The 19,674-nt window shown below is 38.7% G+C and overlaps 1 protein-coding gene and 1 pseudogene across 2 annotated transcripts; one reads left to right on the top strand and one right to left on the bottom strand.

Moving 5' to 3' along the window:
* The first annotated feature begins 5 nt into the window (after positions 1-5).
* LOC149011633 (cardiolipin synthase (CMP-forming) / mitochondrial hydrolase fusion protein-like) lies at positions 6-6,211 on the top strand. The gene is made up of 5 exons (XM_089162708.1): positions 6-136; positions 368-439; positions 1,698-1,890; positions 1,977-2,060; positions 6,101-6,211. Exons 1-5 carry the CDS (start codon positions 6-8, stop codon positions 6,209-6,211), a joined length of 591 nt encoding a protein of 196 aa, XP_089018834.1.
* An 811-nt stretch (positions 6,212-7,022) lies between these two features.
* Positions 7,023-17,807, bottom strand: LOC149011634 (putative beta-1,3-galactosyltransferase 12; annotated as a pseudogene). The gene is made up of 7 exons (XR_016174329.1): positions 17,158-17,807; positions 15,549-15,701; positions 15,365-15,447; positions 13,789-13,888; positions 13,588-13,701; positions 12,505-12,647; positions 7,023-7,112 (listed from the first exon to the last, which is right to left on the bottom strand). The product of XR_016174329.1 is annotated as a putative beta-1,3-galactosyltransferase 12 (transcript).
* Positions 17,808-19,674: the final 1,867 nt, after the last annotated feature.

The raw sequence follows: 19,674 nt of genomic DNA on the forward strand, positions 1-19,674 counted from the left end.
ATATCATGGAACCTGTGGTCACGTATAAGGGTAAGGGTAACGGTAACGGTTACGGTAACGGTAACGGTAACGGTAAATTTCTTTTTACTTTTTATTTTTCTTACCACCTTGGCTGGGGATACTGTTCTGGGAGATGGTAGATATGATAGAGTACTGTGCCATTATTGCAGATCTTTGAATGATAAGAATGTGGGCATATATTCTAAGAAGTAGTTAAACATCTCTTCACTGTGTCAAACTGGGACTTCCTAGTTTCTCCTTAATTGCTTGATCTGGTCTGCTAATTTTGGTGAGACATGTAGGAATATGAACCACTGACCTCCTATGGTGAGTAGTCCTGTTTCTACAATTGATTTGGATCACTCAGGCAGGCTGAATTTCCTTCTGAGCGTCTTGGAATGGGTGCATTTAGAATTGCACTAGAAGGCATCTTCAACAGGTAAGCACTGTGCTTGGGCATACAGTGATGACCTCTTTTGGTTTGATCAATAAAAAACGATTGTGTATTCAGAAAAGAATACCAGTGCAAAGAGACTAACCATTTTGTTGACTGAGAGGCATGTTGGCAACCAATGTACAGGTCAAATACGTATATGGCTTAATTACTTTGCATGTATTTGATGATCTTAACTTAAACCTGACGAGTGATATGTTACCTAATTTTTAATAATAAATAAGAGCCTAGAATCATCTAGCATTGAATTTGTAACTTTCCAACTTCTATACCTTCCCTTGTTTTTTTCTTTCCTGATCACAAAGCCATATCTCATCTACCAGACTTCTACCCTCTCCAGGGTTGGAAGAAGTATACAGATGACTCAGTTGGATGTTTTCTAAATGTTAAACAAAGGGAGAAACACAATAAGGGTTGGGGGGGGGGGGGGGTGACCAAAAGAAATATGAATGGCAATTTTCTAGGCATGATGGATTCCTCCTGCCAGAAAGCAAAGTTACAAGGTTTATGTGGGATTGTGTGATTGTAGCTTGTGTGCAAATATGTAAAATTATTCAAGGCCAGTGGCTTTTATAATTTTGTCTATAGGCTGCAATACTTTTTGGAAGTTCATGCTATTGTCTCAGTTCCTAGTGATGAAAGTCCATAAAACCCTTGTTAACAGGCTTTGTTAGAAAGGAAAAAAATATATTTTAGTATCAAATTCATTTACAAGCATTACGTCCTCTTGAAAGTTTAATTGCTAACAGCTATTATAAGATCTTCACAGGGTACATACCTTTCATGCCTTCATCACCATTAGATGGTGCAATACTTGACATTGCAGTGCAGTTTGCAACAGTTATGATGTTCCATTTTGATTGTCAGATTCATAGAGGTTGATAGGGTCAGTGAAGTTGTGAGACCAACAGCTCCTGTTTGTGTTTCTATGCCTCTGTATGACCACAAAACCCCTTTGAGATTATCAAATAACACCCCTTTACTATTTCATGGTGCATAAGATGCTTTGTTTACTTAACAGTTAACTGTGTCAGCACATTATGATCTCATAAAGACATGCATTTGAATATGGCTTAGGCATCATTTTACTGCAGCTCCCTGTGAAGAAAACTGTAGAGTAGGCCCTCTGCCTTCAAATTACAATGTGCATTGATGTTGGGAACAAGTTGCATATGTTGCATGCTTTGGTATGAAAAACTAAACTGCCCGGTCCATTTCCTCATTCTGTGTCTAATATATGCAGAATTCACCCTTCAACTTTGGAGTATACTTCTTTTGGTAAACCAAATCCCTTGGTATTCAAGAATGCAGAAGAAATACTGTCATCACACTGCAACTATGATGTTGTCAATGATGGAAACACAGGATCTCATCCTTTCAAAACTCTGTATATGATAGGAGACAATCCTTCAGTTGACATCAAAGGTGCACAGCAGGTGTGTCCCTCACACTACACTTTCTGTCACAAATGGTTATTTACTGACTCTATATGATGGATTAAGTTTGACCATTTGCTTTTCAGGCAGGACATCCCTGGTTTTCTATACTGACAAGGACAGGTGTTTTTAAGGGCAAGGGAAATCATCCAGAATTTCCGGCAGATCTGGTATGTTGATTCAATGAATGACAAATACATTTGCTAATATGTTAGTGTTTTCTCTTCTTTATTTTTTTAATTTTGATTAGAAGGGGAAAACTTTCTATATGGAACTGAAAGTACCTAACCGACCATTTGTTTGCTAGAGATAAATGGTGTGGGAGAAAAAAAAGGGTGAGAGAAATTGATACTTTTACATGGAAAACCATAGAGCCTGATTTTTTGGTTATCTGGGGTTGGCAATTACCTGACGAGCTATACGTTAAAAAATAAGACTGTTGGCTGAGGTGGCATGCCAATTTTCCCACCTCACTCTATTTGAGGCAAATACACAGCCTAAGTTATGCATATCAGTGTACCATCCCCCCTTTTTTCTTTTAGTGCTTCAAAGCATCTTATTTCTCCATATTGATAGGGATGAGCGCATCTATTTTTTTATTTTGTGTGTGGGGGGGGGGGAGGGGGGGCAATACAATCAATAAAAATATAAAAACTGCCCGGGGGTGGCGGGCTGGCCGCCGGTGGCGCGCGGCGGGGTGGGCTTGTTTTCGCCCCCCACAATTTTTTTTTTTTTTTTTTTTTTTTTTTTTTTTTCTCTGTGCACCTTTTTTTTTTGTCTTTTTGGTTGTTTGTTGGTTTTTTTTTTTTTGTTTGTTTTTTTTTTTGTTGAATGAAAATATATTACTTAAAATAGATATGTAGTTGTCTGCTCACTACTAAATTCATTAGTGCTGCTATGGCTACATGCAGCCCATGATGCTAACGAGTCCAGTTTGATAGAAGTGATGGGATTTAAAAGTACAAAAAGTTGCTCCATGATAGTTAGTCAAAATACTAATCAAGTTTGATGTCAAGTGCATTGGCCGGGGTTGTTGGCACGGTTTAGGCAGACAATTCAAACACCATTTCCAAGTTGCACGTTTCGTGTGGTGTTATAGCCATATCTGGTTATAGATAAGCCTTCTTGAATTGCCCCTAACAATGCCTTCATCTTCATTGCCTTCAATCTCCTTGTTGTCACCGATAAAGATTTCCTCTATCTACAATCCCCAAACACCATCCCGATCTGTTCGAAGTTTGTTAGATACCCCCGCACATAACAAAGTGGGTAAGTGGATAGTTTTGATATAAGACGAAAATCATATTCCATCGGTGGGCATGACATAAGCAAATTCTCGGGCCCCTTATCCCGTCCTACATCATAGAGATTATTGTTCCACAGCTTATATTCATTTACCCATCTATTAACACTGGTTAAGATGTTGTATGGGTTAGGATTTTGTTTTTGAAAATAACCCTATTTCTCTCTTTCCAAATAAAATAACATTGTATTATAAAATTCAGAAAGAACCACTGTTTCATTCTTTTGTCTAGCTCGTGTTAGCCAGATACTCCGCATAGGTGTGAATTGAACATTGGGTCAAATGTTCGTTCTTAATCCAATCGCTCCGCGCCCAAACCCTTTGGTCCATTCACATGAGAGGAAAACATGCCAATCCGTCTCGCCTTGTTGCCGCAAAATTCACGAGAGAGGATTCGTGTCGACCATTTGGATAAAACACTCTTAACTCGGTAGCCCCGCATTCACAAGACGCCAAAAAGCTTTTAAATTTAGGGTGTAACGGCGGTTTCGAAAAATCTCCACCACGAGGTAAACTCATTTTGACCGTTGGGTATTTTGTTTCAACAATGCTTGCCCCGCCCGACTTGCGAGAGAACTCGCCATTGGATCCAAGTAATGATACCCATCCCAGAACACAGAAAGAGATAATTCGGATAATTCGGAGGAAATGTTTTCGAGTTTGTTAGTTGTGAGAGATACTCCTCGTTCATCCGAACATTTCGACCATTTCGCACGGAAGATCATGGAACCAAAAGTTTTCTTTAGGGTGTGTTGAAGATATCTGCGCGAGCCGTGAGCCTCCATGGGTCAAACCGAAGAGCGTGTCATTACCATTTCCCACCTTTCTCAAAACCATTTGTTCTAATTGTGGTAAGATACGCAAATACTTTTCCATGTCCACGATCCAGTCTTTTTCTTACTCTTGGATCAAATACACTAGTTTTGGGAAAGTATTTGCTTTCAAGGTTGCTGCCCAAAGTGTTGAGGGTTCATTGATTAATCGCCATCCTCGCTTAAGAAGAAGAGAAGAATTGATGTCCTCAAGTTTCCGCAATCCCAGTCCTCCTAAACTCTTAGGTTGGCAACATTTTTCCCAGGATATAAGAGTTAGCTGTCTACTCTTATTAGGTTTCCCAGCCGAATTTCGACACATCGAGTCCAAGTTTTTGCAAACAATACTTGGAAATTGGAAAGTCTGCATGTGATACGAGAGAGTGGGTCGTACGATTTAATGAGAACTTCCCTCCCCGCAAAGGAAAGGGTGTTCGCTTTCCAAGATGCAAATCTTGCCTTGAAATTCCGATTAAGAAGGCTAGATTCTTAACCTTTCCTCTCCCTTGCAAAAGATTGGTTCCCGGATATACAGATCTTTTTCAGTTCGAAATTTTAACATTTGTAAAATTTGATTCCAACCAGTGCCCCACATTTCGCTAAAAAGCCCCACTTTTTCAAAATTAATTTCTTGTCCCGTGATATCGAGAAAAGATCCGACACATTTAATAGCAAGAATGTCCTCCTTCTCCGCTCTGCGAAAAGAAACGTATCATCTGCGAAAAATAAGTGAGAGATTTCGGTGCATATCTTGCAATTTTGATCCCCTTGAAAAGGTTCAAGGTCCTATACTCATTGAGAAGTCCGGAAAGGATTTCCATGACAAGGAGAAAGAGGTAAGGGCTAAGGGGGCACCCCTGTCTCAATCCTCTAGTTCCGAAAAATTAAGGTAAGGGCTGCCATTGACTTTAATTGAGAATGATGAGGAAGAAACTAACCTATCCACTAGGTTGCACCGGCTTGGTCAAATCCCAAGAACGAGAAAAGGTGGCGAATAACCGACCACTCAACCCTATCATAGGCTTTAGACATATCAAGTTTCAAAGCAACAAAACCACTCTTGCCCTTGGTTCTATTCATGAAATGGAATATTTCATGTGCCAAGAAAATATTATCCGAGATTTGTTTCTGAGGGACAAAGGCTCCTTGAAGAGGGGAAATTATTTTGGCGGAGGGTTTCGGGCAGTACCTTAGCCAAATTTTATGCTTCATTGCGGGCGTTGGTCTAAATCCGCACTCGCCTAGGTTTTCCTTCTAGGAATGAACACATAAAGTTGTTGGTTCCCCGGGCGAGTAAATTAGAAAAGAAGCGATTAACAACCATCATCAGGTCAATATATTGCAAAGGGAATGTACTACATGAACCATGTCTCCCTTTTTAAACTCTGATTCTTTGTTCACCTTCCAAGGTTGTTCTTGTATTTTTCCTCCATTGTTATGATTCACAGGATGCTTTGTCAATAAAGAGAAAACTGTTAAGAGTGAAGAAGTCCGATTGACTGAAGGTGCTAACACCTTACTAACATTGTCAACAATCTCTTTGGAAGCTTGAAGGTGTCATCTACTCTATGTTGGGAATGTACATAATTATTCAATTAGAATTTGAAGCTCCTTACACGCAATTGATGGTGGACTGATATCCTTGTTGTATGGAATGGAGACCCTCCTCGGTCGTGGACTGATTGGTGCGTGACTGGTAAAAATAACAATTTCGCAATGGAGAAATGGGCCTCTCATACACCTAACCCAAAGTAATTGATGGCGAGAATGTTGTGGTGATCATAGAAGAAGACGTAGCAGAGGAGATAGAGAGATCGAAGTCAGCCTTGCTGGATACATCTTCAGCGGTAACAACAGAACCTCTTACTTATCAGTGAAGCGATTCGTGGAGGAGAAATGGGCATACGCTGGTGAAGTATAAGTTTACAAATTGGAGAAGAGGATCTTCGTTTTCAAGTTCCTAAGAGATAAGAGTTAAGCCGCAAGGTATTGGGTGAAGGGCTCTCTCTCACTAAGGAGGAGATTCTTACAAATTCCACCGTGGGTAAAGTTTGATGGTCTCAAACAACATCTTTGGGGAACCAAAACTCTGTAGATGATTGCAAGCAAACTGGGAGAACCCATATGTCTTGCTGATAGTAGCAGATTGCCCTTCCCAAGAGTGTGCATCTTGATGGAGGCAGAGCGTGGAGTTTACTGTGATTAGAAGTGGTCTTCTTAAAGCAAGAACCCTGAAGCTACCCAACATCGATATCAAATTAGATTCCTTGGTCTCCATACAAGCCATTTGTGGACAGTTTTAGAAACTGCACCTTCGTCCGAGATTAACACCATGGCTGACTTCCTGGCAGCGTTGATGAAATCTTGTAAGAAAATTTATCTTTGTGTGTTACTAATCTCCCAGTGGCGCTTTCCAAAATAATGGGAAAACATTCTATAGAATCTAAATTAAGAATCTAATTCCTTAATTTATCAATACATTGATATGATACATAATACGTATTGGCACAGGTTGTGTTCACAGACAAGATTTATTTTTTATTTTTTGGTTTTGGAGGGGGTGGGGGGAGAAGGGAATGGATACATAGTTGCATGTGGAAACTGTAACCCTCTTGATGGGAAACTGATTGTACTTCCCAGGAATACAAGTTGTTCTACTCTTTCTTCAGGTAAAACCAGCAAACAGCTTGCTTGCTCTCTTAATGTCAAGTGAGAACCCATAAAAATGCTACCTGTCATCATCAGATTCTACAGACTTAGGAGCCCAAAAATGCATACAAAATATTGGGGTAAGCAAAAAAGAGAAGGATGTATACTTGCCTCGTTAACAAGTTTCATGTGGAAAATATAGCCCCCTTGATGGCAGTAGATTCAGAAACTGATTGTAGTCCCCAGGAATTCAACTTGTTCTATTCTTCTTTTTTGGGTAAAGCCAGCAATAAAAGTTCTCCATAACAAAATGAGGATAAATACATTTTACTTGCTCTCTTAATATCAGGTAGGATCCCATGCAAATGCTACATGTCATCAGGATGGAAGTGTTGGACTTTTGGAGCAGATACTGATCTTGTGCAGCTCCTTCAGCCTATTAACTGGGTTACATAAACCTGAAAATTTATGCAGAGTTAAATCTAAAGCATTTTACAGATTAACTAATAATATTAATTATTCAGGAGTTGGAGGGCATTATAGTACATAGAAGAGCAAAAGGAGGATCATGAGTTTGGATAACCTATCCTGTAGGTGAGGAGGGGAGACAACTCCGCAAAACACAATGAGTGGGAATTATCAGATCTCAGAGGTGGGACCCCCACCCCGTATGTGGGGTAGAGGATCTTGACTCCTTTGAGATGAGCACAACTAGACACATATAGACTATATTCAGAGTTCCAGTATATGGATATTATCATCACCAACCTAAGATTACATTATTGCTGGAGACTTGCAAATTATGTATTAAAAGAAAGGATATTTATTAAATGGATAGGAACCCCCAGTTGAACCCTAAATTAAATGGATGAAATCCCTGCAACTAGCCCTTGGTGTCCTCTTTGGTTTCACACAAACACCACTCCACACAACCCAGCCTTAATGGCTTCACTCTAACTCACACAAAGCAACTGAATGGCGTATACAGAGGATGAAGATGAAATGTGAAGGATTGATGCACTAAACTCAACCATTGTAATTGATTAAGCAAGACCTTGCTACAATGATCTTCCCCAAACCTGAATATACCCTTCAAGATGCTCCAACCGAGGGTCTTCACCCCTCAGCAACCAAGCTTGCCCCAAACAGAACACTAATTGATCCCCCTTCCTAGTCCCTCTCTTCCCCTTAATATAGCCCCAGCACAATCTTACCAAATTATTCATTAAAAAGAAGTAATAATACAACAACAACTACAACAACTACAACAATAACAACAACAATAAGCCTTGTCCCAACTAAATGGGGTCGGCTACATGGATTCTTGCCCTCCAATCAGTTCTGTTCGAGGCCATGCTAGATACAAGGCCTAAGCTATACATATCCTTTCTCACCACTTCTCCTAAGGTTATCTTAGGTCTACCCCTAGCTCTTCTAGTTCCTTCAATATGAATTATATCACTTCTCCGTACATGAGCATTTATAGGTCTCCGTTGAACGTGGCCGTGCCACCTCAAACGACTTTCTCTAAGCTTATCACTTATGGGAGCAACTCCCAAACCAACTCTAATATGATCGTTTCTTATCTTATCCATCTTAGTTTTGCCACTCATCCATCTTAGCATCCTCATTTCTGCTACACTGAGTTTATCTATATGATTCTTTTTAACAGCCCAACACTTTGCACCGTACATCATAGCTGATCGAACAACGGTCCTATAAAATTTTCCTTTAAGCTTTAATGGAATACGCCGATCACATAAGACCTCGGACGCACCTCTCCACTTCATCCACCCTATTTTAATTCTTTGGGAAACCTCATTTTCAAAATCACCTCTTTTACTTATGATTGAACCTAGGTACCTAAAACAATCACTCTGAGGAATTCTTTATCGTCAAGTATCACCACCTCATCATCTGCCCGATCATGACTAAAGTTACAAACTAAATATTCTATCTTCGATCTACTAAGTTTAAAGCCTTTTGATTCCAAAGCTAATCTCCATGATTTTAATTTGGTATTAATCCCCACTTGGGTCTCATCAATCAACACAATATCATCCGCAAAAAGCATACACCAGGGGACCTCATCTTGAATGTCTTTGGTTAATTCATCCATTACCAGTGCAAATAGATATGGGCTTAAAGTTGACCCTTGATGTAGCCCAACTATTATCGGGAATTCATTACTTTGTCCCCCCATTGTTCAACACTAGTCACTGAACCATCATACATATCCTTAACTATATCTATATATTTACTTGCAACACTTCTTTTCTCTAGTACTTGCCAAATTAACGCTCTAGGGACTCTATCATAAGCTTTTTCTAGGTCAATAAATACCATATGAAGATCTTTCCTGCATTCTCTATACCTTTCCATAAGTCTCCTAATTAAGTAAATAGCCTCCGTTGTAGATCTTCCCGGCATAAACCCAAATTGGTTCTCCGTAACTATAGTTAAGTGTCTCAAACGGGTTTCTATTATTCTCTCCCATAATTTCATCGTATGGCTCATCAATTTAATGCCCCTATAGTTATTACAACTTTGAATATTTCCTTTATTTTTGTAAATTGGAACCACAATACTTCTCCTCCAATCATCTGGCATTTTCCCAGTGCTCATAATCTTATTAAACAACTTAGTCAACCAAACTAGTCCATGGGTTCCTAAGCTCTTCCATACTTCAATTGGGATTTCATTAGGACCTTGTGTCTTGCCGAGTTTCATCCTCCTTAAAGCTTCTTTTACTTCGGACATTGAAATTCTACGTATATAAGTTCGGACATTGGTGCCTTGGTGAAAAGTGTAATCGTCCGAAACATAAGTACTTGAAGGATGCTCATTTAGTAAACTAGAGAAATATGTTTCCCATCTTTTCTTAATATCCTCCTCACAAACTAATACTTTACCATCTCCATTTTTAATACATCTAACATGGTTAAGATCTCTACTCTTCCTATCCCTCATCTTAGCTATCTTATAAATAGATTTTTCCCCTTCCTTTGTGCCCAACTTATTGTATAACTCTTCATACTTCCTTTCCCTTGCTTTTCCCGCAATTTTCTTAGCTTCATTTCTATCCAACCTATACCTTTGAAGATCCTCAACATCCTTAGTTCTTTGCCATGTCTTAAAACTAACTTTTTTATTCCTAATGGCAGCTTGAACCTCACTATCCCACCACCACGTCTCTCTATAAGAATGGATCTTTCCTTTTGATTCACCTAGAACATCTTTAGCCACCTTCTTAATACACATAGCCATCTCATTCCACATTGCATTGGTATCCCCTTTAAAATCCCATTTTCCTTGTTTGACTACTTCATTAACTAAGGATTTAGAGTACTCTCCTTTCAAATTCCACCATCTTATTCTGGGATAGTTTACCTTGGACCTTTTATGTATTCTTGGGACTAAGCACATATCCAAGACCACAAGTCTATGTTGTGCAGTTAAGCTTTCCCCCGGTATCACCTTGCAATCCTTGCACAACAATCTATCAGTCCTTCTAGTTAGGAAGAAATCTATTTGGCTTCTATGCTGTCCACTTTTGAAAGTAATTAAAAAGAAGTAATAATAATAACACATTATTCACCATGCTTGGAATTGACACCCTTCAACATTTCTTCAATGTTGGTGTCTAAACAATTTTCTCCCCCTTTCATTTCCCCTTGCCCTCAAGGTGAAATCGAACATTGTCCTTGGGGTGAGGTCCGGACGGAAGCTTAATCTTCACATGCTTGCTGCATAACCATACCAATTCAGTGTCCACAACAACAAACTTCCTGAGAATTGTCCCCTCCTTGAACTTCCCCATGTTAGTGTAAGCAGGAAAATCAGTGGCATCACCAACAATTTGAAGGATCTTGTGGACTTCAGAAACTACAAGAACATCACAAGCAATACGGCTTGGTAATATGCAAGAACATCATTGTGACCTCTACAAGTGGGACAGCACAAGCAATATGGCTTGGTTAGAGAAATCTTTAGTGCTTCCTCTCTAAACTTAAAATTACTTGATTCAGGTTCTCTACCATCTGTATCTTCAAGGTTGTCCAACAATTCATCTTTAACACTCTCATCCTCCAATTTTTCTATTGTTGCAGGTGACTTGTGGTTCTTCTTCATCACACCTTCCAACTGAAAGTCGAGTCCTTCTTTCTACCTTGTGAATTAAGACCATCAACATGTACAGTCGTCCATGGGAAAGAATTGTTTGCAATTTCCTCATCCAAAGATGGAAATGTCAGTAAAGATGCTATGATATCATAACCCTTCTTGCACTCCTGGTGTTGAGCCAGATTAATTCCTGAAATAGGCATCTGATCTTCCATATTTTCCTTGGGATCCTTTTCCTCTCCTCCAGTGCACTTAGCAATATTGTGAGGAATTATAGAGGGCTACTGCTGTTGAGCAAGATCTATTTGTAAATTTGAAGTACCTGGGTTTAACAGTGATATGTTGGCTCCTTGACCTTTCTTTGCAGTATCTGAAGAACAAAAACTTGGCCAAGTTATGGTAAAAAATTGGGGCCAACTCGAGGGTCCATCTCGAGGGTTTTTTAGGATCAGTGATGCAGGACAACCAGCATGAAACCAAGACCAAGTGAACCAGCAATGGATCAGGCCAGCTCAAGCCAGCCACTTCAGTTCAGATGGTCTTTTAGAAGGCAAAAAACAAGCCAAAACACTTTTCATGTGAATAGTGTCACAACCCATTATTTGGCATATTAGGAATATTTCATAGAGGATTTGTGAGCCCAAAATCAGATTTGCATGAAGATTTTATTCTTGCGAGATTTAGGACCTTAGTTTAGTTTCTAGTTTTAATTAGTTACTAGGATATTAGTTTCTATTTTCAATCTACTAGGTTTTTATTTCTTGTAAAGCTTTAGCCAAGGTATAAATAGACCTTACATTGCAATAAAAAAAATAAAAAAAAGACATTTGGAGAAAGAAAAAAAAGATGAGTTGAAGCTTTAGTGCAGCCCCCTCTCTCCCCCCTCTTCTCTTCTCATAGATGTTCTTCTCCTTCCCCTTCTTCAAGTCTAATTCTTCTTAGATTTTCCCTTATTTCCCCTATCTTCTTATCCTTCATTCTTCTCTATCTGTCCCTTATTAGTCAGGTTGGGCAGAATTCATGGTATTTAACCTATCTAGGCCTTCAAAACACACTGGTGGCCTTAGATTTGTGAGAAACAAGATTATGTATCAGTTCCAACTTGACCCTAAGTCACTGTCATGAACAAACCCTTTGTGGTATCTCTCTACACTCGATTTGTACCATGTCAGCATCAGTCATAGTATGCCTAAGATAATCATATACTTATTGTCTTTATTCTACTAATCTTAAATGTTCTTATTTCCAAGTATGACCCAAAGCTCTAACTCCACGTTAATTCTTGCTTGTCTTATCCACGAAGGGGCCAATATGATATCATCGGTGAAGAGTGTATACTGGGACCTCATCTTGAAAACCAAGCTCTTTTAATAATGATCAAAAGCATAATCCAAGATGGATACTGCTAACAGAGTTTATCTTAGGTCTGAGGCCTGCTACTTATCAGCCTTTTGATATGATCCTGTCAGATATGTAAAATAATAAATGTGATTTCAATTGATCTCTTAGATTCTGAATCCAGGTAAGAAGTTGTTAAAGATAAAAACTTTGAAATTAAACTCTACTATTTTTTTTTTCTTTAGGTAAGAATCAAAATTAAACTCTTACTGCCTCACTTTTATGCACTTTATATTTTGCCCCACTTTTCCTTTAATGCACTTCTAGACTGTAGCTGCCTTAATGAGAAATAAGAACTGATAAGGGGAATCTATCAATAAATTTGTATACCTGGACATCCTGGAAGATCCCAGACAGCAATAGATGTAGGCGTACATTGAGGATCACATAATGCTCGGTTGTCTTCATGGTTGACATTCATGGATAGCATCCATAATCCAATAGTGACGTCCTCATTGCTAAACATTCTCAGACTGAACAAGGAATGGCAGTTAAACAATAAACAACTTTAGGATTAAAACAAGACACAGGTTGAAATTTGACCAGAATGTTTATTGATGGCATATTTCATATTTATCATAAAATGTCGTCATAGAGACTGATTAGTAACTATGGCATCAAAGAACCAACATTCTAATAAAAATCATACAAAGAATTTGAAAAGAAAAATTATTTCTTTTATTCATTTGAGGGTGCAGTGGTGAGGTTTGCTGCAATGAACTCCATATGTAGAAACAAGGAAAAAATGCAATCATGGATCATTCAGAATGGTGACTGGCAATGTGTACAGGCCATTCCCCTTCTCTGTGTGAGATCTGGAGGATCTACCAATTGTGGATAGTACCAGCTGGTGGTATGGAAAAGAAATGCGACTGAAGTATTTTCCATCAAAATCAGCTTTGGAACCTCATCGGGCAGAAAATTCAGAGGATGGACTGACTGGCATCCCGATCATGTCCTGTTATGTGTGACCTGAATTCTCGTACTTGGCATTGAGGCAGAGGGATCTCAGTTTCGACAGAGTCAGAGCAGGAGGGAGATCATTGTCAGAAGTGACTTCCTCCGGAGAAGATGAGGCTCTGAACAGGAAGCTTGGATGCTCCCCCCCCCCCCCAGCCACAGGTAGTAGGTTGATGTTACACTCACCCAGGGTTATTTTGGGGATTAAAAATATACTACAGCTGATGCATGAGCATAATAGTAACTTATTGTAAACTGTAGGAGATACAGGAGTACTGATGGAATGTTAAGGGTAGCAAAGTTTAATTAGGGCAAGGTACAGGGGAGGGAGATGTAGTTTTCCCTAAATATAATGTTCATGGAACAGTATAGTTACTGATCCAAAAGAAAGAATGAAAACCACAAACCATCTGGCTATCAAAATTGTAAGTGCAATAAATTAAGAATGCAGACCTATTATTTCTTGCAACTGCCAATGCTGCCACAATCTCTTCTGAGAGAACATATATCGAACCATAACCATAAAGGAAATTCTCATTTGCAATTAAATGTCTTGACTTCTCAAACCTGAAAGTTCCAGATGAAAAAGTCCCATGACAAATTGAATATAAAACCAACAATTTCATCATAAACTATATAAGACAAGGTCTCTACCATGTCATCTGTGGGTCAGTAATCACCCGCCCTCTCTTCATGCAGCCAATGTAAGTCATTGGATCAGTCCGTTCCTTAGCAAGTAGTGTTTTAAGTCGATCTGAAAAATGAATGATGAACCAATCATATATTCAAATTGCTAGGTACAGGGACAATAATTGCATACTTAACTAATTCATAATATAAGAAGAAAATGCAAATTCATCCATTACAATACAGCTGTCCAGACAGTTTGTGACAGATCCCAAAGGGGTGGTATAAGGTACTGTATAAAGCAGGAAGTCTCATAAATGATACAACTGGAAAATCTTTTTTAAACCTATATACAGTTTTTGTCAACTGAAGAGACTCCAAATATGTTGAAGACCCCAAAAGTATTTATAGATAGATAGATATAGACATATTTGAGTACAGTAGTTAAGTAATAACAGCTGCCCTTTCTTGATTTTCACACCCTCTTTTCCCCTCAAAGTCAAGAATCTCCATAACTTGAGATTCCACCTTCCAAATTTGATGGAACTTGGTGAGCCATCTCTTTGGTAACAGCACTAGGTAGTAGGTACAATCCATGTTTCATCCCATTCCATTATCATTAAGTCCCCTAAACTAAAATTCCCCCCTTCACCCTATTTTTTGGTACTTCTTGAAACATCCCCTGAACCCCTCAAACCCATTCAAAATCACTCCATACAAACCATGACAACCTCCCTGTCCCAATTAGGGGATTTAGAATTTTTTTCAGTTCAAACCTAATAAGGATCACTATCCAGAGGACATCCTAGAGGCCATAACCAAATTCACCCCAACCCTTTATTTTGAGCCTGGAAATAATGCCTGACCTGAAGATCTTGGCAGTTTTGCCACCATTCAATTGAGGCTATATCACTTGGATATAAAGCAAAGACTCTAAATATGTTGAAAGGCTTCTCAAGTACTCAAGAAGAGATTTATCAATTCATAGATATATATATATATATATGGTTTATTTGAGTAAAGTAGTTGAGAATTATTAGCAGTTTTAGATAAATAAACAAACTACATGGAGCTGTGGATAACACAAACAGCAAAGGGACACTCTTCAGGATGCAACCAGCTAGCTGTTGTGGTGGTAACTGATGAGCTGGCATATAAAGGTCCATGCTTCAACATTTCTAATCAAATCTTAGAAGAACTAACAAATGCTCCTTGCTCTGTCTTTGACTGATGCAACTAAGCCTTATCATTAAAACAGAATTAATATTCCTCAAATTGGGATTAATAGTCAAATATAAATAAAACTTACTAGTCAATCAGCCTAGCAACCATTCCAATCCTAGGCCAATTTAAGCATCTTGTGTAATAAGCAAAACTAATACTCCTTCAAAGTAACACCTATATGTTTATTTCTTTACACCCTGCAAATTATAGTGCACTATATACATTGTCTATCACGGACAAGGTGAGGGTAAATGAAAAAGAAGTTTTGAGTCACTGTGATTCTTTCGAGATATGCAACTTACTAGGCATAGACCCTACAAAAACTTCATGAACAAACTAATCACTTAAATACAATCTGCAATGCATAAGTGGCACTTACCTGGCCGTAAATAGATGTCATCATCAGCTTTGACAAAATAATCTGCTTCAAAATGAGCATAGGCTGCTTTGAAAAATGCCAATCTACAATAGATATGATAATGAACAGACCAAAAAAAATAAAATCATCACAAAGTAACAAATTTGAAAAATTAAGAGCAGCGTCTTAGAGTTTCAAGTCTCACGTTTTATTTGCCCGATTTAAGTATTCTTCTTCAACATCTATAAGCAGAAAACCACTGTATCTTTTTATCTCCTCCTCAAGATCTGCCATCATTTTTGCATCTTTCGATCGTCCAATGACAAAACGGAAAGCTAATCCAGTAGTCAGCTCCAAACTGCAAAGGTTGAGATCAAGTAAATATGCAAAAACTGTAGAAGAGAAGTGCTAACAGTAGAGAAGTCAAATAGATATTCTGTAACAAGGATCAAGGACATCAGACTTTGAGCACTGAGGCCCTCAGTTCAATAATGATGAAAATCAAACTTGCAGGAAAGCATTACATCAACCTGGCTGAGATTCATACTGCTAGCCATAAAAATTTGTCAAACTCAGCTGCTTCCAGGGGATGATTCAACATATAAAGAAATGTAGTAGCTCGATCATTGAGCAGAGTAACTGAGTAACATATTTCCAAATTCACATAAAAGCAGGGAAGAACAACTTAAATGGTGCACAGTAAGTACAATATTCTGCTAAAGTGATATCAAGATAAAACTGTATGTGCTCTTAACGAACAGAGTTAACACTCTGAGACTAAACATCTAGGGTTAATTTGGCAAGTAATCATGTTTCAGTTCTACTTCCACAAACTGGCATTCCAAATTTACCATATGAAGTTAAAATTCACTATACACCATTGAATCAGTAGTTCCTCCACTGGCTGGAAACAAGGTAGTCGTCCAGCTTACACATCTCGCTGGTCGCAATGTGGGTAATTATAGATATTCAACTGGCCATCGTGTAATTACTTCTAGACCCAAGTACTCTAAAACCATGCTCCTTGAGCTTCATGCCGTACTGGCATTAAAAATCAACAGTTTCTACTAAACTTTCACTAGAAGCACAATGATCTATACTGAAAAAATATAAAGCCTCAGCTCTGGAAAGCGAACACCGATAGTATTGTGAGAACTGAAGAGAGAACTGAACCTCTTATCTCAACAGAGATATCTATTTTATAGAGAATTGAAGAGTACACGTGGTAAAATAGTTACAATATCAAGTGGGATCAGTTCCACCAAGAAAACGAGAAAGAGAAGACAGTTGACCAGTGTCATCAGGGATGTTTATTATTAATTTATAGAGGGATGAAAACTCAATAAGGAGATCGATACAACCAAAAAAAACAATAACCACCAAGAAGACGAAAGAAAAGAGGAGGAGACAGTAGACCAGCGTCAGAACCAGGAAAGAACGACCTAAAGCAACCTGATACCATCTGAGAGATCACAGACGTCTATCACAAGATAGAATGATGGATAGAAATAATTTCAATATCGTGGAATCTCTAACAAGAATTACGAATTTTTCAATATATCGATTTGGACCATTGACAAGAACTGAGCAGCAGGTCTTGATGAACTTGCTCGATCAGGATATCCCATCCCTCCATATGTATTGCATGAGGGAATGAGATATTCTTTCAACTCAAAAGGAAGATTAATTTTTGACAAAAAGCGTAAATAGCAGCATTGAGTCTAAAACTTAAATAAATGCCAGAAATGAGAATAAAACTTACATATTTCTTGTGAAAGTTGGCAAGAACGAGTTTGGATTGGAATTAAACTTACCGGCGAAGGGCGTCGGTATTGGAAGGGAACCAAGTGAAGCGGAGAGCAGCTCGGCGATCGGCAGAAGAGAAACTAGTCTGAACCCCGACGAATCCGACGAATTTGGGGCTTTCGATTTGGCTATCGTTGTTGTTGTTGTTGTTGTTGCCAAAGCCAAGCTTTCTTGAATTAATGGAGTAGTCTTCTTGGGCGCGATCAGAGCGGCAAACAGGGAGTGTTTTAAGACTAAGTCCCGTAAATAAGCAGAAAAAGACTCCGGCTAAGAAGGAGTATGAGATGACAAGTGGAAGAGGAATGCGAGACATGGCAGCAGCAGCAGCAGCAGCAGCAATAGTAGTAGAAGATTCACGACGACGACGATTGATGGGTATTTGTTGATGATTGATGACTAAGATTGGTAGGCGAGTCACCACCGCATCGTCGGATTGGAAGTGAGGGCTTCTGATGAGGCCATTGAACAGATTGGCGATGGCGAAAAGATGAAGATTCCACAGCATTCTAAAAGCTTCTGTTCTTTTGCGCGTCGTCATTTCCAATTCCAATTTCAATTAGAGAGAGTTTCTTGGAACTGCTCCTCCTTTGAAGAATCTAATCACAAGAAAAGAAATCTCTTCGTGCAGAGACTACCTGAGAGAGGCTGGACACTGGAGGAGCTGGGAACGGAAAGGCGTGTGGCAGCAATTTATAAATGAGAGATTCTCCAAGAAATAAATATTAGTATTCTGGTATTTGAACCCACGTCACCAGTCCACCACACCACTTGAGGCTTTGGTGGGACCCACAAAAAATCCAGACAATGGCGGCGACGCCCGTGCGGATAGATGTCTCGCTCGCTAGTTGCTTGCTACAGCCTACGGATTGTTGTCCAAATTACAAAATCCAAATCTAAGTGATAAAATAATATTATTGACACAAACCTGACGACCAGACTGGGGATTACCATGACTCAGTTTTGAAAGGGTACCCCCACCGAGTTATTAATTGCAAAGGGATCCCCACCTAGTTATTAGTTGACTGCAAATAGAGTTCGACCGGATCCTTTATGGGTTGAGCTTCCTCATTAGTGTTTTTACGATAGGTTTAGGAGGGGTATGAAGGTGGCAAAGGATTCCAATTCATATCATGAGTTTTCGAGTCTCAATGTCACAAACTCTGTTGGGACAGGGTTTTCTATTTATTTTATTTTATTTGGTAAACATAAATATATATTAAGCCAGTCGTATTATACACTTAGTTGAGGAAGATCCTGCAACCAGGGAGTGGAACGTGACCAAAATGTCCTACACAGTGTGGACACGGCCTTTCTAGCCAAAGCATCAAAAGAAGAATTTGAAGCCCTTGAAATTTGGGTAATTTTCATCTGGACCCCCTGAGGTTTGGTCTATGTCATTTTTAGTCCAAAAAAACTGAAACTTTGCATCTGCCTCCCCTGTACTAAAGAAAAAGTCAATTTAAGGACAAATTATCACTTCTATGACAAATTTGTCCTTATTCTTTCTTTTCTTTTCTTTTTAATTTAAACAAAACATGAAAAATAAAAATTCAAATTCAAATTCAAATATTTGAACCAGAGAAATACGATTGTTAGCATTCGAAATCAAAAGAGTTGTTTAAGATCAAAACATCATGCCATTCGAAATCAAAAGAGTTGTTTAAAATCGAAACATCATGCCCTTGAACCTCGCGTCGAAGCTCGGCCACTTGAAGTTTTCTTAACCCTTCGAGCCATGGAATCACATATTTCTTATCGTCGAAAGTTTCAGATTTGTCTTCTCCGACACAGTCTTATCTTCGAGTCATGGAATCACATCTTTCTTATCGTCGGACGTTTCAGATTTGTCTTCTTATCATCTTTCGCCATGAACCGGTGTTTGAGGTCATGATATTCGTTTGCGCGGGCGTCGAAGATGAAGATAAGTGTTTCGGTTCTGTATTTCCATAGCCACAGAGTCCCAGCTATTGGTTCGGTTCCATGACGGTTAATGGCACATGCCAACAACAGCTTCTCCCAAATCCCCAATGATTGCTTCACAACATCTTCGACTTTAGCCATGGTTTCTCATATCTGACGCTCCATCAACCTTTCTGCAATTCGTAGATAATTTTTTTTTCAAAACTAGGGTTTTTTCCCTTTTTATTTCTCTTCGGATTTCTTCGTCACTTAATGAAAATTTACCTTTTTCAAATCCTTGAATCTTGTTTCCACTTACCTGAGTTTTCCAAAGTAGTCCGGTGAAGCAAGAGAGCTTTAAGCTAGGGATTCAAAGTTAAATGAGTTGAATGAAGAAACATTCAAGTGTTTGATGTTCTTAGACGGTTGCTTTGTGGTGTTTCGCTACAGTTCTGAAGAACTGGATTTCGAGAATCACAAATGAATATTAACATAAATTTTATTTTTTTTCATTTTTATTTCCTATGTTCTTGTTTAAATTTAAAAAAGGGTAAATTTGTCATGAAAGTGATAATTTGTCCTTGAATTGACTTTTTCTATAGTACAGGGGAGGCAGATGCAAAGTT

Source organism: Hakea prostrata, chromosome 7, assembly GCF_041222555.1.
Source record: "Hakea prostrata isolate BN-2017 chromosome 7, UWA_Hpros_2, whole genome shotgun sequence".
NCBI classification, from domain to species: domain Eukaryota; kingdom Viridiplantae; phylum Streptophyta; class Magnoliopsida; order Proteales; family Proteaceae; genus Hakea; species Hakea prostrata.